Raw genomic sequence first — 22,733 nt, forward strand, 5'->3', positions numbered from 1 at the left:
TAAACAAAAAGGTTCTAATTAAAAAAAAAGTAACAAAATATAAAATGAATGTTGTGTTTTCTTTACATCTCCCCCCCAGAAAGAAACAATTGCAAGCGGTAATCCATGCAATTGTTCATTTAACAACCAAAACTGGAGTCAGTTTGGTAATGTGGTAGAAATTTGATTCCGATTTTCTATGTCCAGTATTAACTTCATAGATTGATTTGGAAATCTTCTTCAGAATTTCATACGGTCCAATTCTTAACTCATCTGTTTTCTTCCTATTTAATCGATTTCCGTTTTCCACATAGACTCTGTCTCCCACTTTCAATACACATTCTTTTCTATGTAGGTCGAAAATTTTCTTATTATAATTGTGAGAATTAATTGTATTTTGTAAGGCTAATTTTCTATCTCTTTTTAGATCTTCTTTTGTAGATCTTGATTTCAGTTCAGTTGGTAGAATATTTACATTTTCTCCTTCCAAAAGATATTTTGGAGAAAACTTTGTTACTGTATGTTCCGTTTCATTATATTTTTCTACACATTTATGAGCAATTGTTGTCCATGCTGTTTTTTTATCACTTTCATTTATTTTGCATCTTATTTTATTGACTAAAGTTTGGTTTAGCCTTTCATTAATTCCGTTTGAGAATGGTGTATCCACAGCAGTAAAAATCATTTTTATGTTATTTTTTTTTAGAAATTCCTTAAAATCTTTCGAATTTATACCAGGGTATTGGTCCGTTAATATCATATCAATATTGTAACTTTCTGTCACACTTTTTACAAGTCTAATGAAATCATTTGGGCTTTGAGTTTTTGACGTGAAAATAAAAGCATATCTAGTAAAATGATCAACCAGTAAATGAAGGTACTTTTTTGTTGACCGTGATCCTCCGAAACCTCCAATAGTATCAATTGATACAATTTCAAATGGACGTCTTGCTGGACCTAAATATGACAATAAGCCATACTTTGGCTTTTTCCTTGATTTGTTTTTTATACAAATTTCACAGTCATTGCAAATTTGTTTAATGTTTTTAATGAGGTTTTTTGCTGTGTAGAATGGTGTTATTTTATTTATCATCTGTGTTGTTCCAAGGTGACAGTAAGTATTGTGAACATCTTTAATTAGAGTCTTACTAAGTTCTTCTGAAATTATTATTTTTTTTTCCTTTTTTCTCCTTTTATAATAAATTTCATTCTCCAATATAAATTTTCCTTTTTCATTTTGTAAGTGCATATTTGTTTTTTGATCATGTTTTATGTCTTCTAGGTTTATTAAATTTACTACTTTCAAAAAATCATCAGCATTCTCATAACAATCTAGAACTGGATTTCTGCTTAAACTATCTGCTTCTTGATTTGATTTTCCTGGGTTGTATTTAATTTTAAAATTATATTGTGATAGATAGTAAGTCAAATCACCAAGTTCTTCATCAGTTCTAGACTTGATGTTCAAATTTTCTAATGGTTTATGATCTGAGTATACTGTAAATTCTCTTCCCATAAGCCAGTGCTGCCAATATTTCACAGCTTCTTTTATTGCCAAACATTCTAGGTATATAGCCTTTTTCTTCTTTTGAGCTTCAGTTAATTTTTTTGAAAAATAAGCAACCGGCTTATTGTCTCCTTGCTTATCTTCTTGTTTCAACACCGCTCCCACTCCCTTAATGCTTGCATCTGTGTAAATGCTTATTGGTAGTTTAGGGTCAAATATCTTCAAAATTGGTTCTGAGCATAGCAATATTTTTATTTTATCAAATGATTCCTGACATTCTGTAGACCATATGAATTTTACATCTTTCCGTAGTAAATTATGTAAAGGTTCCAGGATGATTGCGCTGTTAGGTATAAACTTATGATGAAAATTTACTTTTCCAAGGAATTGACGTATATTCTTCCTTGTTTCTGGAACTGGGAAGTTTTTCACAGCAGTTAAGTAGTCTTTCAATGGCTTAACTGAATTGTTTTCTATTATATGGCCCAAATACTTGGCATAATGATTTGCAAAGATACATTTAGAAAATTTTAGTCTAAAACCTTCAGTAAGGATCGCTTCCAATAATCTTGATAGGTGTATTATATGTTCTTCAAAACTTTTTGAAAAAATTAAAATGTCATCTATAAAATTTACTGCAAAACTAGAGAGTTTGTATTTCCTAATGATATTACTCAATATTCTCTGGAATATAGCCGGAGCTGTCTTTAATCCAAAAGGAAGGCACGTCCATTGGAAATGACCCTCTTGTGTCACAAATGCAGTTTTGTATCTATCTTGAATTTTTAATGGAATTGACCAGAATGCAGAATTTACGTCTAAAGTGGAAAAGTATTTACAGTTAACAGTTTTCATTATTAAATCATCAATTAATGGAAATGGTTGTGATTGAGGGATTACAATTTTGTTTAATTCTCTAAAATCTATACATAATCTTGTTTTTTTTTCATCTTCCTTTTTATATGCCAGTGTTACTGGAGCAGCAAATGGGCTATAAGACTCCTCAATCAAATTTTTTTCTAGTAGTTTTGATATTTGACTTTCTATTTCTTTTCTATCTTCTGCTGTACATCTGTATGGACGTTTACAACAATATTTATCTACCATTAAGTCAATGTGAGCCTCATAATCCCTTACAGTGCCGACGTCATATTTATCCTTAGCAAACACCGTTTTGTATTTTTCTATTAACCTATTTATTTCTGATTGTTGAAATGAATCTAGATGGTTTACTATCATTTCAAATTTGTCCACGTTTATATTTTCATTAAAATTAATTTCATATTTGCTTACCAATTTTATTTCTTCTCTATTTTTGTCACCTAGTACATCAGGAATTTCGACATTTTTATTCTGAGCATCTCTCTTTAAGTATTTATTGCCCTTCATATCCTCTTCATTTGAAGTTAACCCTTCTTCATTTTTATTATCACATTGTGTGATTTTTAATTCTTCATTTTGCATTAATTTGAAATTTTTAATGCAATCCAGACCAATCAAAAAATCATAATGGAAATTTTCACTATCTATTACAAAAATATCCATAGTTTTTTCAATATTATAAATTTTTATTCTTAATGTTACCATTCCTTTTACTTTTTTATCACCATTAATAGTTTTCAAGTTTACCATTTGTATGTTATTTGTATTTTCTTTTTTTTGTATCTTCAGTAACTTAGCATTTATTAATGACACATTTGAACCTGAATCATAAATTCCAGAAACTTCTAAAGTGTCATTTAAAAGTAACTTTACTTTTATTAATGGTGGCGTTATTAGTTTTTTGGATTTTTATCATTTAGTTCAATTTCTAATTCTGAGTTATTTACATGTTTTACCAATGCGTTTTTATTTTTCTCTCGGAACCAGCAATTTTTCTCAGGATGGTAACGTTTTCCCCTTTTTTCATTAACACAAATTTGGCAGGGTTGTTTTGCTTCAATTTGTTTTTGTTTAGGGTTCAAATTTGTACATATATTTTTTTCATGTTTATTTTTTCCAATTAGATATTCCAATTTTCCTATTTCATTGTAGAGATCTTCCGTTGTTTGTAAAATTTCTCTATCAATTTTATCAGTAACATAATTAGGTAAACCTAATGCTATAAGATCAATAAGCGTCCCAGTATCAATAGATTTTCTTACTTTTAACAACAATTTTTCTTTTTTTAAAGCATATTCAAGTAGCGAGCCTGCTTGGTATTTAAAAGTAAGTGCATATCGAATGGGCGACCATCCTTTGCTTGCAAAAGTCTCACAAAATTTTTTCTCCCATTTGTCCCATTCTGATTCTACTGTATATTTAATTATCATACAGCTGTACCAATCAACACCAGAGTATTCCAAAAAATTCTTTAATATTTCGATTTTTTTCTTGTCTTCGTTAATTTGGAAACGTTCACATTCTTTATTAAAATCTTTAATCCATTGGCAGGCATTTGAGTTTCTTCCGGTGAATTTTTCAATCATAAAATCCTTTGCAATTTTTCCCAAGGTTTGAGTTTCATATTCTTTTTCTTTTCCTTCAAGTATTTTTTCTAATAATTTTTCCAATGTTTGATTTGAATCGCCAGGTATAGATTCAACCTTATCTATTTTTTCTACAATTTCTTCCAGGTAAAAATCATTAAACTGCAAATTTTGTTCTTCATCTAAATATATTTTTGACATTTGATCTGTCAATGTTATCCATATTTTCCTTGTTTGATGTATTTTATTTAATGATTTTTTTACCTTTACAAAGTTTGTGGTATTAGTAATTTCTTTATGTAGACTTGTAGGTTGGTATTCGGCTGGTATTTCAAAAACTCGACCATCAGGTGTACCTATTGAGGTTATGCATAAGATATTGGATTTTCCATCTGCTGCTGTCTTGACAGCGAAATCAAATCTTAATTTATCCATCTTTTTTATTTTATTTTTGTTTGTAATAAATGCGGAAAATGTTGTTTTATAATAATAATTATACTTTTTCTGTTCCTTTTAATAGAAATCCCAAAATAAAGACTATATTTGCGTTTCTCTAAAACAAGAAATTTATTTATTTTACCACATATTTTCTATATTTACAATTCTTAGCATTTAAACTACATTATAATTACAATATTCACTTACCTAAAACAAGAAAAACAACATTTAAAGCCTTTATTTAAACTAATTTCCTTACAATCTTAATGTAAAAATAATTCTGTCATCACAACAAAGTTTTATTTTTCTGTCCTGACAATAAAATAAACAAAAAGGTTCTAATTAAAAAAAAAGTAACAAAATATAAAATGAATGTTGTGTTTTCTTTACATATATTTTTTTATCTTGTCACACGGTCGTCTGTTCCTATGGTAAGCAACGGTAAAGCTTTAGATTAGGAAAAACCGTATTTCGGGACCGTGGGGGGAAGGTGGGGGGGGGGACGCCACCCCTGGTACCACTGTCACACTTCGAAACCCCATGGTTATGGAAATATCCATGGTTAAAGTTTTGAGGTTAGAAGAACAATTTCGCAGCTTTCACACATTATTTTCACATTTCACACTTGATTTTAACATTCCACACGTTAATTTAACGTTTTCACACGGTTTTTTAACAAACGATAGAACTAATTTTGAATGAATTTAGAATTAATGGCTACAACTAATGTTTAACAACTGAAAAATAGATGTTTTAATAAAAAATGACAGGCCACTTATCGTTTCGCGCCAAAACATCGCCACGCCAAACTTAATCTATCTAATTTAAAAATTACACCGTTTATAGACATAGTTTTGTTACTAAAAAAAAAATAACCCTAACCTATCTAATTTAAAAATTACACCGTTTATCGACGTAATTTTATAAGAGTAAATAAAAATAAAATATATTTAATAAAAAAAAACATAACATGAAACAAGGCTGTATGGTCTTAGACTTTTGCCTTTACAGTTATTTAAACAAAAAATGAATTTATGCTTACATTGCTTTGGAGCGAAACGATAAGTGGCGCGCCATTTTTTTTTAAAGCATCTATATCTCAGTCATTAAACATCAGTTGTATCGTTTGTTAAAAATACGTGTGAAAACAATAACTTAAAGTCTGAAATGTTAATATCAAGTGCGAACTAGTGGGGGGTCAGTACCGGGCTCGGGCGGGCGCGCTCGGCGGCGCGCGGCGCGCAGGGCGGCGGTGCGCACCCGCAGCACGCGCGCGATCCACTGCGGCGGCACGCTGAACTAGTGGGGGGTGGGCCAGTGGGGGGAGGGGGTCAGTACCGGGCACGGGCGGGCGCGCTCGGCGGCGCGCGGCGCGCAGGGCGGCGGTGCGCACCCGCAGCACGCGCGCGATCCACTGCGGCGGCACGCTGAACTAGTGGGGGGTGGGCCAGTGGGGGGGGGGGGTCAGTACCGGGCTCGGGCGGGCGCGCTCGGCGGCGCGCGGCGCGCAGGGCGGCGGTGCGCACCCGCAGCACGCGCGCGATCCACTGCGGCGGCACGCTGAACTAGTGGGGGGTGGGCCAGTGGGGGAGGGGGGCAGTACCGGGCTCGGGCGGGCGCGCTCGGCGGTGCGCGGCGCGCAGGGCGGCGGTGCGCACCCGCAGCACGCGCGCGATCCACTGCGGCGGCACGCTGAACTAGTGGGGGGTGGGCCAGTGGGGGGAGGGGGTCAGTACCGGGCTCGGGCGGGCGCGCTCGGCGGCGCGCGGCGCGCAGGGCGGCGGTGCGCACCCGCAGCACGCGCGCGATCCACTGCGGCGGCACGCTGAACTAGTGGGGGGTGGGCCAGTGGGGGGAGGGGGTCAGTACCGGGCTCGGGCGGGCGCGCTCGGCGGCGCGCGGCGCGCAGGGCGGCGGTGCGCACCCGCAGCACGCGCGCGATCCACTGCGGCGGCACGCTGAACTAGTGGGGGGTGGGCCAGTGGGGGGAGGGGGTCAGTACCGGGCTCGGGCGGGCGCGCTCGGCGGCGCGCGGCGCGCAGGGCGGCGGTGCGCACCCGCAGCACGCGCGCGATCCACTGCGGCGGCACGCTGAACTAGTGGGGGGTGGGCCAGTGGGGGGAGGGGGTCAGTACCGGGCTCGGGCGGGCGCGCTCGGCGGCGCGCGGCGCGCAGGGCGGCGGTGCGCACCCGCAGCACGCGCGCGATCCACTGCGGCGGCACGCTGAACTAGTGGGGGGTGGGCCAGTGGGGGGAGGGGGTCAGTACCGGGCTCGGGCGGGCGCGCTCGGCGGCGCGCGGCGCGCAGGGCGGCGGTGCGCACCCGCAGCACGCGCGCGATCCACTGCGGCGGCACGCTGAACTAGTGGGGGGTGGGCCAGTGGGGGGAGGGGGTCAGTACCGGGCTCGGGCGGGCGCGCTCGGCGGCGCGCGGCGCGCAGGGCGGCGGTGCGCACCCGCAGCACGCGCGCGATCCACTGCGGCGGCACGCTGAACTCCTCCACCTGCCGCAGGCGGCGCCGCAGCTCTACACCAGACCACATTAGCATTACTTCCGAGTTAAGCTTCTCTACGCACGCAAAGTTTTAACACAAACTTTCATTTATTCTACCCGTTTTGACTTCTTCGAACCTCTCTCTAGAAAAGGTGACCTTATATTAAAGTATACTTTCGTATAAGATATAGGAAGGACACAAGTCACCTTTCTTCCTGAGAGGTATAATATAATATATTATTATGACGCTCTCGATACAGATTATTTTTTATTCATGGTTGCAGAATGAGTTTTAACAAAATTTTTAAAATTAAAATCGTATCAAGGCATTTAAAAAATTCACTGTCGAAACTAAAATATATAACATCGATACTCACTTTTGTTCAAAATCAGTCGAACGGGACTCTCCAACAGCTCGACGTCGACGTCGCTCCGTCTCTTTCTCTCCTTTTTCTCCAGCAGGGTGGAGTGGACGGGTGGTAAGGGTGGCGAGGGCAGTGGAGACGTGGAGGGGGGGAGGGGCGTGGAGCACGCCAGCACGGCGGGGGGTGAGGGTGGCGCCGCAGCCTCTATCGCAGCCTGCAGTTCCATGAGCGGCAAGGCTCGCAGTGTCGACTCGCCCGTACTTCCCCCCGCTAGCTCCTCTACTAGTAGCCCATCCTGATGACCGATTGAAATTAAAATTTATATTAAGTTTATCTTAACAACTTAATTGGAAACTGACGTGAGGACAGTATCGACAAAGAGAGTTTGAATTATTTAAGACATTTCCGATACCAACATAATAAAATTGTTTACACAACAAGTGTTTTATTAAAAATTCATTGAACATACTGTACAAACTCCAACATAAGTTCTGAGATTTTAATAGATGGCGCTATTGGTATTTTTAGTCGCGCTTACATTATTATGTGTGTATAACTTAAATTTAAATTTAGTTCTAAGATTTCATAATAGATCGTGCTGTCAGTTTTTTACAACGCGCTTGCATTATGATGTATTTAACAAGTGTTATTAAATTTGGTGGAATGTAAAATTTGTATACCCCTAAAATATACCGTTGGTGCACAGTTTTTTTATTGACGTGACAACGTCTTATAAATTGGTTTGCCGGGTGACACTTTAAGAAACTGCGTTACGCTCCGCTCACGTTATGCGCTCACAATGAGAGCGAGTGAGAGGCACGCGTCCCTTCCACTCGGGCAAAATCACTCAGATAGGAACAAGTTGTAGTAAACGCTGTTTCATTGTACGCAAATGTATTGCAAGTTATTGTATGTATATTTGTATATAATTACGTATGTATGTGTAAAGGTAAAAATAAAATTTTGTTAATATGAAATTCAGTGCGAGATTCTTTGTATAAATTAATGTTTTAAATATAATTCTTTGTATAAATAAATGTTTTAAATTGTTACTATTATTTCATCCTTCTTCCTACTATACGAATGAATATTCACATTAAAATTATTTTACCACTCAAAGTCGTTGTCACGTAAAACTTTCGCCCGTATACCGACTTTACAGGCAACCAATTTTTTTTTATTTACAACCCTTGTTGCATCCCTCGTTTTGACCTGGGTATTATACACATACCATGCTCAGCTGGTTAACGTGTACATATCTGAGCTCCAGATCCGCTTCAGAGCACAAATGACAAATTTAAAACATGACAGTATGTAGCAGAAATATTTATTTTAGGTGAAATAAATGACCTGTAGGGTAATTTGTTTTTACAGAATATGTAATAATGATAAAATGAGGTATAGATTTAGACAATTTCAATAGAATAACAAATTTGGTATTTATTATATCTAGGTGTACAATTCAAATTTAGTTCTGAGATTTGTCAATGGCGCTGTAGGTATTTTACGTCGCGCTTCCATTATTTATTATTTAGTCTTATTAAATTTGGTAGCAATTTTTTTTTTATACCAGTACTCTATGTTATGATGTTTTGTTTTTCATTTCAAATTTATCAAGTCTTTTATAGATTTATATAATATGTATTTGTGTATGTATCTGTGTATATGTATGTTTATGTATAGTGTATAATGTAGGTATATGTATGTATAAGAGTATAATATGTACATGTGTATGTTACATAACATTTTTGCGCTCCATCCCACACTCCTTATTTCGTCCTATGCCTGGAGGTTGCCTGGAAGAGATCGCTGTACTAGCGATAAGACCGCCTGTTGCAAATTTTATTTTTATATATCATTTGTAACCTGTTAAAACCTTGTATCGGTATACTCTCGAAATATAGTGTCGGTGCACAAGGTTTCCTTATGTCCGCCCCGCCAGCCCGCCGTACCTGCAGGCGCCAGAACACGTGGAAGTCCGCCAGCAGGCCGACGGGCTCGCCCGCGTAGTCGGCGAGCGGCGCGTCGGCGCGCGCCGGCACGCGCGGCTCCAGCTCCACGTACAGCGGCGGCAGCGTGGGCGGCGGCCGCAGCGGGCCCTCGCGCCGCGCCGCCGCGCTCGCCTCCAGCGCCAGCGCGCCGAACGCCACGCGCGCGGACGCGCGGCGCCGGCGCCGCGAGCCGCCCGGCGTCGCGGGCTCGTCCGCCGCGCCGCCCTCGCCGCCCGCGCCCCCGCCCGCCTCCGCCTCCCTGTTGAGCGGCGCGAGCGGGCTCTTTTAAGGCTCATCGCTACCCGCACAGTAGAGCCGTGACGGATCGGTACGATAGTCGTGGAGTAATTCCAAGGTATTTATTTCATTTTAAATAATGTTATAAATACTTTCATATATATGAATGACGCATGGAGCTACCGAATTTTTATAATTATCAATTTTAAAATCCGATTGAAATTTTATTTTTAATGAAACGTTTTGGGTAAATGACGATGTGTCGATGTGATTACGATAAATCGCTTATGCGTAATGTTTCTCACGTTCGCACCCCGCACGTGACAAATATTCGTGTAGACCACATAGGGATTTCTTGTCGTATAGGTGTTTGTATTCATGTTAGTCATTGAATTCATACCCTAGACGGTCAACAGTCAACCGTGAGGCATTCATCTACTTATTAATATGTAAAGCAAAAACTTTGTACCCCTTTTTACGAAAATATTTCGCACACTTATAGTTTATTTAGAGAAGGAGTGCAGAATGCTAATATTAAATGATCAATGATCAATACAAAATAAAACATTATACACCATGTATTTGACACACACACGCATATATACTCTTTTGTTTATTATTATAGAACTATAGTCTTAGGAGACAATGGGACCTTAATAATGTTCAAACATATAATTTAAATCAATAATTGAATTAACATCAAAATAATTTATAGATTCTTATAGAATTATTACATAGAAACAAGTGTTGAAAGATTTTTATTTTTACACAATCAGTTTATCAGTAATTGTACGTAAATTCCAACAGATAATGCATTTAAAAAGCGAGATAGTAATCTAGTTTTTGGAAAAGTATCACTAATCAAAAACAGAATAATTTCATACTGTCTATTAACTTATTATCATAGTAAAAAGCATACAAAATTCATCTAGATTTCTTGATATATTCAGACATATATAACAGTATAGCTTCCTACATAACACGGAGCAAGTACACAGCACGATAAACTCTCATAAGCATATTTATAAAATATTATAAGAGAAATTAAATTAAAGGTAAATTGAAATATAAAACAAACACTTGATAATGTCTTGGTAACTCAACATTACCAAGTTTATAATGTACCTAATGTTATGATGTAGCATTCTTTTAATTGAATGTTTCTGCTACCTTGATTTTTTTTGTCTTCTTCTTTTGAGAATGTAGATTTTTTTTTTTTTACATTTGTTAAGTGTGTATTATATATCATCTTATGGTGAAATAAATATTTTTATGTCATATATTGCTCAAGCGAGCGAACGATATAACGTTTAATTTCAAATGGAAACAATTAATAAATAATTATTTATTATATTCAGAAAGTACATTTTTCTTTAGACAACCAGAGCTGAAAAAAAAATTATTCTTTGCACAAGTGATTAGCAGATTTGCATATTATCAACACCAAATAAATATTTGAATAAACTCGTTCTGTACCAGTACATTATTCAGTGTTTTCATTACTTCTACAGTTCGATTCCTCCTACAGCGCCAGTTAGATAAAACTCAGTTTGACCTTGTGGTTCTAGTCTGAAGGTAAACTATTTATTTTGGGCACATGACACTGATAATATCATTTACGTGGAAGTTGGAGGTCGTTGAAAAATTCATGAACCATTGTGTCTTTGTTACACGTTCCTGTATGTCTTTTATTATTTAAAGTAAGCACCGAGAGGTTCAGGAGCCCGCTGCTTTGAAAATTTAAGCACGTAACATCACTTTGCATTTACTTTTCAAGCATTAATATGTACTATTATAAAGATATGTTGTTTTTCTTAAACCATATCAGCACAGCAAAAATGCTACATTAAAAATGTATTAAAAATATTACTGAACGTTTTGGTGGTTAATGAAATAAATGCTTCACATTTAATGACCTGCAGTAGGATTATCTCCTGTGTCGTGGGTCCAGAAACAATAAATAAGCACCAAGCAGACCATGACAAACATCTAAATAAAATACAAATGTTTGTCATGTGGATGAATCAAAATCACAAGCACTAGCTATATTGATTTTAATACAACAGTAAATAACTTATATTAAAACAAAAAGTCAACAGAATTCGTACTCACTGTATATTATTTTGTAGAGACTCGCTGACACTGAGCACATGCTGGTAAAGGAAGTCCACCTTCCTACTGTAGATGCTGGCCGACTGCTGCAGCAATAGTGCCAGCTCGGCAAAGTTTGGGATCGTAGAGTTGATTTCTTCCTCTTCTGCGTCCAGGGCGTGGAGCCCCGCCTCCGTCAGGTATTCCTCCAACAACTGAAGGTGATATATATTATTGATATTTCACTTTTCATAGCATAATAAGTTGTTATTTATACACAATACTAATTTCTTATATGATTCTAACTTGACATCTTTTAGGCTAGTTTCTTCCTTCTATCCTTTAGTTAGTTAGTTAGATATGTGTGGGTGTTGACATTTATTTTACAATTATAAATTACGACGTAAACAACAAAAAAAAGCTTATATTTATTGCTTACAAGATATGGTTAGTACATAACTACTATATCAAAATGAAACTCAATATATAAAATATATTAAAAAAAAATTGTAATGGCATACTTTAAGCCGAATTTGTTTGTTTTTGTCTATTCACAAGCATCTAAAATATGTTTTTAGTTGTTGTATACACAAGTTTCGCAAATAACGCCCATTTTATTTTTAAACAAATCAGTTTTTGTTAAATGTGATTGTACTGCAAGCTATTTTGTCAAACAAACAAAAGTGGCGGGACGTCGCGCTGCGGGTCGCCGGGAGCGGAACTCACCGCGCTGAGGTCCGTGTCGAAGCTGCGGCGGACGTCGCTGATGGGCTTCATCAGCTCCGCCACTATTTCTTCCAGCCGCTGAGAGTTCATGCTCCACCGTTTCTCTCGCTGAGGTATATTTCTGAAAACAATGTGTTTCCATTGATAACATCACTGAGAGGCGTCGCGAACATAACACAGGCACTAACTCCTAGCTGTGGCGCGAAACTTTCTGTCACTGGCGCTATTTTGATTTGCTAAAACATATTGCGAAATTAGTAAAATTCTAGCACACAATCGTAAATTTCTTTTTACGTTAGATACCTTCGTCTTTCTCTGTAGTCGGCGTCCATCTTACAAACATAAAATTGTGCGATTAGGAATAACGTAATAACAACGGTGTCCATTTATTTACGTTTTTGAGGGAACAATCCATATTTCTAAATTCGCTGTCAAACATTGTTCGCGCTCGCTTGTGTTCGCTTTTATCATCTGTATTCACATGAGTGTGCTTCACACTAGGATCAAGTATGCTTCGCAAGATTCTTGTCTATAACACAAGACAAAAAAATTAAGGATTCATAAAAATTGTGTAAAGAACACAATGATATTATAAATTAAATTTAAAGGTGATAAAATTATGTTGACAAACAAATCACATTCTAAATTTATAAAAAAAGCAGTAAAATTATCGATTTTACACAAGTCAAGTCATAAGCACGAACGACTGACAAAGACAAACGCGATATAAATTATTATAATCTGTAATCGGAATGGGAGGAGTGTTTACAAAATACAAATAAGATATTTATCGACCGTTTATACTCAGTTTCATTAAATAAAAAGACAAGAATCTTGTACAGGAACATTACCGAATAAATTGTTAGCTTTATTTAAAGACATTCACGTTAGTTTCAATTAGTTTAAGTAAAGATGAGCATGTCTCGCTGCTACTCGTTGATGAAATGTTTGCTGATTATATGCAACATTTTATTTCTCGTAAGTACTCAATTTCTATTAACGATAGCGACTTGCAATGAATTAACAATGTTGTTAAATACCAAAATGTGTGATTACCAAAACTCTGTTTGCAAATGTTAATTTTAAAAATTATTAATTTGCGAATTTCGTAATCGTATAGCGTATCGCAAACTTACGAAATTAGTTCACTTATAGTTTTTATTTTAACCAAAGGAACTTCCTTTTATAGAAGTAGATACTTTCGAATAATAATAGGATAAATACATCTTAAATATTACAAACAATAGCCAAAATAATTATCTTTTAATCTTTCATAATATGCTATTTACCTTATTTAAGATATTTTATTTTAGACCATAAATGAATTGACTACGTTGTGAAGAAATGAGCACTTATGAGTCGGAGTTCTCTGTTTCTTTATACGAAGTTACTTAATGCCTATATCCTGCATGTTGAAATATACCAAATCTATTTGTACACCTCAGTATTGAAAACTGTCGAAGAATTATACTGCAGAATTCTAGATGACACATATTCTTTAAAAACGGTTATTTCGCTTTACCTGTGCTGGGTATAGGCCTCTTTCTCCAAGTAGGAGTAGGCTCGGTGCTTAATCCACCACACAGCTCCACTGTAAGGTGGCGGATATAGGGAATATACATATGTATGCCACCCTGCTTGGGTTGTAGCATAATATGAGATTATTAAAGAAATTTCTTTTCAAAAGGATTATGTTCCAAATTAGAGTGGGAAAGCAAAATATTTTATGAAGAAATACATCAAGTTAAATGTCAGAAGTTACCGAATCAGATAAAAGAGAATGAAAATGATTAATTGTCATCATTATTTTTAATCACTTTGTTGAAATAAGTAAATATTAATAATATTATAATAAATATTATTCATTAATTACTTTACTTATACCAACATTTCCTCCATTACTAAACTTCATATTTCAATATAGTTATAACGGCTAAAACTAGCAAACTCCCGAATAACTTAAGAAATGTGACTTCATCCTGGATGAAAATTTATAAGTGAATTGTTAACATGCCCCTAGTAAATAATGAGAACAATCGGATACCTGTAAGTCAAGGGAAAAGTCAGCTGGTAAGATTCAGTAGGTGATAGATGCTGCCACGTTATACCTTTCAAGCTACCAGCTGACAAACTTTCCACTGAGATACAGCAAGCTGACAATAATTTTCATTCATTGTAGCATATAGCATATAGCATATAAACTAGCACCAGGAAAATTTTTAGTTGAGAGGAAATTATTAAAAATATAATTTTTTTTTTCATTTTTAAGCAACCAACTGATGTATAATCCATGATACTATGGTCAGCTGATTTTATTTTTCCTTCAAGACACTAGGTAAATTATAACCCGATAAATTTGAAAGTGGGAGGAAATGTATAAAATAACTTTTTTCTCCATGCGTGGGAGGCTGCCACTGCTCGCCCCACCCACGGAGTTGCAGCTGATGGTCGTGAATATTCATAATATAAATCCCTAATGCATTTTACGAAGTTCCACTCATAATAAAATAATTAACAGAATTTGTACCTGACTCCCGGACCATACATCCTGTTAAGTTAATATATGCAATCTACATTGTGCAACGTTAACCAGATGTTAACACCAGACGGCTCGTGTAAACAAACACTGTCTTGATATAGCTCACCTCGTTTACTTTTAATTTCACTGTGTATGCTTATATACTAGTGTTACTACACGAAATTTGTGATTTTCAGAGAGAGTACAGTGATTTTATTATTCACTAGCTGAACAATGTTTGCTGCTAAACGCTATTAAAAAATAGGGGTTGATCGTAGAAAGGTGAAGATTTGAAGTTGAATCTACTTTACAATGCTAAATCACCACCCTTCTCATTTAGGGGTATGAAAAATAGATGTTGGCCGATTCTAAAACCTACCTGATATGCACACAAAATGCCATAAAAATCTGTCCAGCCGTTTCGGTGGAGTTTGGTAACAAACACCGCGACACGAGAATTTTATATATTAGATGTTTTTACTAATTAGATAATTTACAAAGATTAAACATACTTTTGTAAAACTTGATCGTTGAAAATTAATTTTTAAATATGTTATTTCTTGTTTTTTTATCTGATTAAAAAGAATGTTTGAGGATAAGCATGTTTGAAAAATAATAAATTCACGTGACTTTTTGTGAGTATATTGTATGCTAATAAATCGTTAAAATGTTATTTAGATGGTAATTCTCAAAATAAGCGATTTTCTAGTATACATTTATTTTATAAGTTTTCAAATTTTTGCTGTTTAAAAAAAAATCATCTTTTTTCTCAGAATGATCCAACCAATTAACATAATTCCAGGAAATTGTTTCTTTTTAACAATCACGACTAGTATGAAACACAAATAAAGCAATTGTTTATTGTTGTAATTCTCCTTCGATGAGCTAGAACCGCAAGGCATCAATATAAATCAATATGCATGTTGTATATTTCTGTTTGCTAAATTTCATTTTGTATAAAAGCCTATAACTTTTTGTCATGGATGATCAATGTGTGTGTGCTTGTGAATCATAGATCGTGGGCGTGGGGGTGTGCGGGTTCGCGGGCTGGGCGCTGTGGGACGGGCGCGCGTCGGAGACCAGCGCTGGGCGCGCCGGCCTGTGCGCGCTCGCAGTGTGGGCCGCTGTGCTCAGCTTCGGAGCGGTGGCGGCGCTGGCGGGTAACAGGGCGCCTTCTGATACCTCACACTCATAGAACATCACACGCAGCCTCTTCATATTATATTTAAAAAATCTAGTCTATTTCGATAACTTTAGAGAAGTGGTTCGTAATGTAGGTATATTTTGCAACGGTACACTAACTCTTTTTGGACAAAATACATAGTACCTAGTTATACCTAATCAATAGTAGTTGGAGTAATTATTTATGCCCGAGTGAAATTCACTCATTTTTCTCCCCGCCTCTGCGGACCGTTTCGGTTATTCCAGGGATGACCAGTGGTCTGCGGACTTCTGGTTGAGAACCACTTCCAAGTTTAAAGTATTTAATGTACAGAAATACGGATGTATATATTTTTTTAATATATTAATAACGGGTTATCTATGAACATCGTATGCAATAAATTATACCATTTCTATCGGGGGGAGGTCTAATAGATCATGTTTCGCGTAAAGAAAAAAAATGTACGGGTTACTGCACATATCGACGTTAGTAGAGCTAAGTCACACAGACAGTCACTTCAGACAATTCCAATATGCTATACTTAAGAGCATACTGGAATCTGAAGTCCGAAGAGAGAAATTACAACTCTTATAGAGCCCAATAGGTCAAGAGATCATTGGGGACAAGCCTTCTTGCGAAGCTCAAAACAGCGAATGGCAGAACAGTTTGCCAATAGATCCAAGAGGAGGTTGAGAAATTAATGGATAGCTGTACTCGTCGAGTGCACACAAGCCTCAGACTCGGGACACCAAAGATGGCAGAACATTGTTGTGCCATATTTTGGAAGACATCCTGGATATCGAAGTCGACGAGATTAGTGCGGCGCTCGAGCAGTTTAGAAATGGTAGGGTAAATTTAAAATTAGGCTAAATTTTTTTTACGTGTTACGTGATCTATTACACCCACAGAAACCCCCATTTACGAACGCAGTTAAGAGTCGGACATCCTGTATATAATAATGGAATACAAGACACAAATTTTTCATAAACTTTGGCGGAAGTTTCCAGCCGGTATACATATAGTAATAGAAAATGTCTGTCAGGTGCCATGCGCGGCTCCGCTTCTCTACTGGCGGGTGCGTTTGCGCTGCTGGCTCTGAGCGCCGTGGCGGAGGGCGCTGCCGCCTGGTGGGGCGCCGCGCACGCTCCGCAGCTCAAGCAGGTCAGGGATTGTGTATCAAAACATACTCATCAGATCTCAATCAAATTATAATGCCCATATGAAAGGCACCAGCTTTATTTGTATAATTTTTTACAATAAACATAACATAAAAAGTGCAGTCGAACCTGCTCTGTTTTTGACGTTGCTTAACAAAAAATGTTCCTTATTATAATAGTATGTGTTTAGTAAATCCACCGCACGATGTGTTTTGATATGACGGGACAGGTACGTTACTGCGATGACGTAGATTAGCTTATACGTACAATAGTTATTTCTAAGATAAGCGTGTTGTCGGCAGGCGCTACGCGACCGGCTCCGCTACACGCTGCTTCACGACTACGGCATGCTGCCGGCGCGCACGCAGGTGCTCGACGCGATACAGCACGGGGTGAGCGCTTTTTTATACAACTAGGTCGACAAACAAGCGGACAGTCCTGATGGTAAGCGATTACTGTCGTTTAAAAACACCTGCAACCATAAGCGTTGCAAACGCTTTGCTGACCTTACTCACCACAGGAACAGAACACTACGTAAGTGTAAGGAGATACTTCCTCTGTCGAGCTTTGATTTTGAGCAGGATATGTCGTACTGTGCCCTCAATAACGCGCGTGCTACTGGCATCATTTAACTGAGGTAGGGCACAGCAGGAATTTCCTGCTGAGAATATGGAGCAGCCCGACTGGGGTAGTACCTCGACCTTACAGAAGATCACAGCTAAATAATACTGTTTTCAAGCAGTATTGTGTTCCTGTTGGTGAGTAAGGTGACCAGAGCTCCTGGGGGGATTGGGGATTGGGTCGGCAACGCGCTTGCGATGCTTCTGGTGTTGCAGGTGTCTATAAGCTACGGTAATACCATCAGGTGAGCCGTACGCTTGTTTGCCGACCTAATGACATAAAAAAAAAACCATGGTCACGCCTGTCCGTCCGGTCCGCAGCTGCAGTGCTGCGGCGCGGAGAGCGCGCTGGACTGGCAGCAGGCGCGCTGGGCGCGGCCGGCCGGCGCGCTGGACCTCAGCGTGAGCGCGCCGCCGCCCTCCTACCGCGTGCCGCCCTCCTGCTGCAGCGTGAGCACACTCTCCATACCGTCGCTGCACGTGCTCTAACTTAGCATCATCTAATTGGCTTTGGCGCAACAATTACAGCTATGGATTGTACCTGTTGCGTCGGCGGTTGCGGGTTCGATCCCCGCACATGACGAACATTTCTATTGGCCATACAGGTGTTTGCCGTGGTCTGGATGTTTGTGCAGTCCTAGTGGGTCTCCCCACCGTGCCTCGGAGAGCACGTTAAGCCGTCGGTCCCGGTTGTTATCATGTACACCTGATAGCGATCGTTACTCATAGTAGGGAATATATCCGCCAACCCGCATTGTCGCAGCGTGGTGGATTAAGCTCTGATCCTTCTCCTACATGGGGAACACCTTCTCCTACAGGCTGAAGCGATTATCTAATTACAATTTAATTTATTCGCTCTAATCGTTTCCGTACATTTTAAAAGGGCACATTCATTCCTTTGCTTTATCATTTCTGAAAGTTAACAAGAATATAGTAGTTACGTTCTAGCCCTGTGGTACACCAGACGATATGATATGATTTGTAAAATGACGATTCGAAAGTGCTCTTGGAGCCTATTTGACTAAGGAGAATCCATAGGTCGCTGGTTCAAATCCGCCTCGAAGGACCACAATGTAGGGTGCCTGAGCCTTAGCGAAATGTTTTTGTTTAAATGTTAAAATTAGAAAGAACTATAGGTTCAAAATGTTTATTAAATTTAAATATTAATAATGTTAATAAATGTTAATGAGCGCGTCCGATTATAGACACGGTGAAATATGCACTGAAGTAACATGCACGGCGTTGGCCTAATTTATTTAGTGCGGCGCCATGCATGTGCGATGTTGTTTTGCTGAGCACCTAAATGCTCGGTAATTGACCGAACACTTTTTGATTTTGATTTTAGTTTTGATTTTGATTTTGATTTATACTTTTCGCTTTTGATATATAAGCAAGTATAATGCGATATAATTTTCAAGCATAGAGCAACACGGAGGGGAGTAGCTCTGGCGTTTTTTACCGATACAAAACTGCCTGGCATTTTTTGCGGGGGGAAATTACACACAAGCTTACTTTATCTAATTCGCACAAAAAATAATCGTCTATCACTAAGAAACTCACACATAGTAAATTAAAAACACACATTTGTCACACACACATAGATACATTCTGTGTCATTACAGTATAATGACACCCCGCAACTACACTAACAAATTGCTTACAGCCGTGGTTGTAACAACTGTCGATATGCATTATCGATAAATTCAAGTACTCGGTTAGGGAAATAAGGTTTTTAAAGCGATACAAAGGTAAGATGTTATTATAAAAATAGACTTAATTTATTATATACTACAAATTAAACATCTTCATGTACAATAAACGATTATAAAGAGTAAAGATTTGATTGTTTGTTTGTTAGCATTGAATAGGCTCTGAAACTACTGGACCGATTCAAAAAATTATTTCACCGTTGAGAAGCTACACTATCCCTGAGCGATATAGGTTATACTATATTTTCAAAAATATTAGGGATCCTTACTAAAACAATTATTGTAACCCAAGGGATAAAAAAAATAACCTAAAAAATTCCTTACATTGCGTCCGCTGCAAAAACTAATGATGATAGAAATAAATAATGTAGTAAGACTTTGTAGAACACATCATTATCTACAATAATTGTATTTGCTCGCAAACGAAAAAAAAAAAAACCGACTTAAATTACATCGATAAGTAATACAATATACGTAATATGTACGCGTTATCAAAGGTTATTCCAAAAGTTGTTATCAGATCTCGATGAAATTTGAACGCGACCACATGATAAACATCAGCTTTCTATTAAATTAAAAATTATCAAAATCGGTCCACCCAGTCAAAAGTTCTGAAGTGACATACATAAAAAAAAATACAGTCGAATTGAGAACCTCTTCCCTATTTGGAAGTCGGTTAAAAAGTGCCGCGACAGCATATGTCAAACACACATTTTGAGGAGTTGATGATGTACACGGTGATGTCAACGAATCAGTAATAGGGAGCGTAGCACTAATGGCATCGTAAGATGATAGCCTGTCATCTGCTAGATTGAATAGTTTGTTGATGACTCTGAAAGGATGGATTTAACATTGTTAATTTTCAAAGTTGATAAATCTAAGCTTCATTTCACTACTATGGCTAAGGTGAACCATATCTTGATTACCCTGTACATGAGACAAAAAAAAAAACTTACGGGACAAAAACAGTGTGGAGTTAGTGTCTGTTTGGTGCCCTCGACAAATTTCCTTCTATTGTTCGCCAACACTTGAAAGTTAGTGGTATTGATATGATCTGAACAAATTACACTATTTTTTGTGGGCGTCCAGGTTAGTCTTTTATTACAATTTTTTTTTCCATGTATCCCTTAAATTTGGATTTTTAGAAAGCCTGCCAAATTTTTATATAAAACATTCTGGTCGAAGTTCACATTAAGTACCTAATTCTAGTAAAATGTGTTAATACTTATAATATGTGTATTATATTTAATTTATTGCAATTTTATTATATAACTATGTTTATTTAAAAAAGCTAGCAATATAATATTTTAAATAAATCAAAATCTCAAAAATGTCTGTCTCCTCTACCTATGCCGTTTTTATCGATAACCATCTACAAACAAACCGGTAACAACACTATCGCTCGGCGACAGTGACTTCTCGGAAATAGACTCCGATCAGTCGCTCGACCGATCCGCATATTGTATGAGGGCGAGCGGCCTGTGTTGGTAAACAAATCGAGTCAACACGACCGATAATATTTGTAATTTTTAAGTTTAAAAAAGATTTAAAAGAAGTATACAAGTAATAATGTGATTAAAAAATACTTACGTATGAAAGGTAACGCCATGTTTTAGTAAATTTGACGTGGCAGATCTCTTTTTGCAGCAAAAAACAGAACATTTTGGCATTTTTTGAAGGACGTTGATTCAATCGCGCAACTAGATTTAGTCTAGTGATCAGTGCGGCTGCAACTAGTTTTATTGTACGCATATGGCCATTTGGCCTTATACCTTGACAGAGGGGAATGCCTGTAAATGGCTACTCCCCTCCGTGTTGCTCTTTGTTTTCAAGTTTGACTCGCACTATCGTAATGACTTCTTTACGAGATACATGAGCTATGGCTTCCTTAAGCTAAGATTTTTGCAGAAGAATAAGGTGACATATTAAGTGGAAAGCTTAGTTAAAATCTTTATAATTATAGGTCTCGAGTTTCGGTCCTCTCACTCAGAGCCTCAGCTCCCTACCGCTTACAAAATCCACTGAACTCGATGAAATTAACTTTTTAGGCGTAAACCCTTGTCATTGCGACTTGAATAGTTTGTTAAATATGCCGATGTCGGTCGGGACTGGTTACACTTTACCGTGACGCGACGGTTCCCGCGCTTCGCAGACGGAGGATTCGGCGGAGTGCGAGGAGGCGCGCGTGGTGCCGGCGACGTCGCGCGGCGGCGCGGGGCTGTACGACGTGCCGTGCGGGCCGCGCGTGCTGGCGGCCCTGGAGCGCGCGGCGCGCGGCCCGCTGCTGGCGGCCGCCGGCCTGCTGGCCGCGCACGCCGCCGCGCTGCTGCTGGCGCTGGCGCTGTGTCTGCGCGCGCGCCCGCCGCCGCGCTACAAGGCGTAAGGAGGTGAGTGTGAGTGTGAGTGAGAGTGAGAGTGAGAGTGTGAGCGGCCCGCTGCTGGCGGCCGCCGGCCTGCTGGCCGCGCACGCCGCCGCGCTGCTGCTGGCGCTGGCGCTGTGTCTGCGCGCGCGCCCGCCGCCGCGCTACAAGGCGTAAGGAGGTGAGTGTGAGTGTGAGTGAGAGTGAGAGTGAGAGTGTGAGCGGCCCGCTGCTGGCGGCCGCCGGCCTGCTGGCCGCGCACGCCGCCGCGCTGCTGCTGGCGCTGGCGCTGTGTCTGCGCGCGCGCCCGCCGCCGCGCTACAAGGCGTAAGGAGGTGAGTGTGAGTGTGAGTGAGAGTGAGAGTGAGAGTGTGAGCGGCCCGCTGCTGGCGGCCGCCGGCCTGCTGGCCGCGCACGCCGCCGCGCTGCTGCTGGCGCTGGCGCTGTGTCTGCGCGCGCGCCCGCCGCCGCGCTACAAGGCGTAAGGAGGTGAGTGTGGGTGTGAGTGTGAGTGTGAGTGTGAGTGTGAGTGTGAGTGTGAGTGTGAGTGTGAGTGTGAGTGTGAGTGTGAGCGGCCCGCTGCTGGCGGCCGCCGGCCTGCTGGCCGCGCACGCCGCCGCGCTGCTGCTGGCGCTGGCGCTGTGTCTGCGTGCGCGCCCGCCGCCGCGCTACAAGGCGTAAGGAGGTGAGTGTGGGTGTGAGTGTGAGTGTGAGTGTGAGTGTGAGTGTGAGTGTGAGTGTGAGTGTGAGTGTGAGTGTGAGTGTGAGTGTGAGCGGCCCGCTGCTGGCGGCCGCCGGCCTGCTGGCCGCGCACGCCGCCGCGCTGCTGCTGGCGCTGGCGCTGTGTCTGCGTGCGCGCCCGCCGCCGCGCTACAAGGCGTAAGGAGGTGAGTGTGGGTGTGAGTGTGAGT

The 22,733-nt window shown here is 39.6% G+C and overlaps 2 protein-coding genes and 2 long non-coding RNA genes across 4 annotated transcripts; 2 read left to right on the forward strand and 2 right to left on the reverse strand.

Annotated features, from left to right (window-relative positions):
• Positions 1 to 4,188, reverse strand: LOC123658471. The gene is made up of 2 exons (XM_045593886.1): positions 4,047 to 4,188; positions 1 to 609 (listed from the first exon to the last, which is right to left on the reverse strand). The coding sequence occupies exons 1-2, from the start codon at positions 4,153 to 4,155 to the stop codon at positions 116 to 118; spliced, it is 603 nt and encodes a 200-aa protein (XP_045449842.1). The 5' UTR covers positions 4,156 to 4,188; the 3' UTR covers positions 1 to 115.
• A 52-nt stretch (positions 4,189 to 4,240) lies between these two features.
• On the reverse strand, positions 4,241 to 4,640 carry LOC123658472. Its single transcript, XR_006743881.1, has 2 exons — positions 4,600 to 4,640; positions 4,241 to 4,507 (listed from the first exon to the last, which is right to left on the reverse strand). It is a non-coding gene; the product is annotated as an uncharacterized LOC123658472 (long non-coding RNA).
• An 8,401-nt stretch (positions 4,641 to 13,041) lies between these two features.
• LOC123658300 (tetraspanin-11-like) lies at positions 13,042 to 21,845 on the forward strand. Its single transcript, XM_045593738.1, has 6 exons — positions 13,042 to 13,274; positions 15,830 to 15,974; positions 17,019 to 17,137; positions 17,436 to 17,525; positions 18,075 to 18,233; positions 21,615 to 21,845. Exons 1-6 carry the CDS (start codon positions 13,209 to 13,211, stop codon positions 21,843 to 21,845), a joined length of 810 nt encoding a protein of 269 aa, XP_045449694.1. The 5' UTR covers positions 13,042 to 13,208.
• LOC123658729 lies at positions 15,125 to 15,370 on the forward strand. Its single transcript, XR_006743923.1, has 2 exons — positions 15,125 to 15,156; positions 15,303 to 15,370. It is a non-coding gene; the product is annotated as an uncharacterized LOC123658729 (long non-coding RNA).
• Positions 21,846 to 22,733: the final 888 nt, after the last annotated feature.

The sequence above is a fragment of the Melitaea cinxia genome, chromosome 12 (genome assembly GCF_905220565.1).
Source record: "Melitaea cinxia chromosome 12, ilMelCinx1.1, whole genome shotgun sequence".
NCBI classification, from domain to species: Eukaryota; Metazoa; Arthropoda; class Insecta; order Lepidoptera; family Nymphalidae; genus Melitaea; species Melitaea cinxia.

Bases quoted from the DNA above. Each gene is read 5' to 3' on its own strand.
- LOC123658471 (XM_045593886.1), bottom strand. From the start codon at position 4,155: ATGTCAAAAATATATTTAGATGAAGAACAAAATTTGCAGTTTAATGAT. The intron at 610-4,046 runs ATCAAACATTGG...ATGAAAGGCTAA, and splicing joins ATCTATACCTGGCGATTCAA to ACCAAACTTTAGTCAATAAA.
- LOC123658300 (XM_045593738.1), top strand. From the start codon at position 13,209: ATGAGCATGTCTCGCTGCTACTCGTTGATGAAATGTTTGCTGATTATA. The intron at 15,975-17,018 runs GTAACAGGGCGC...AATGTCTGTCAG, and splicing joins AGCGGTGGCGGCGCTGGCGG to GTGCCATGCGCGGCTCCGCT. The intron at 18,234-21,614 runs GTGCTCTAACTT...CGCGCTTCGCAG, and splicing joins TCTCCATACCGTCGCTGCAC to ACGGAGGATTCGGCGGAGTG.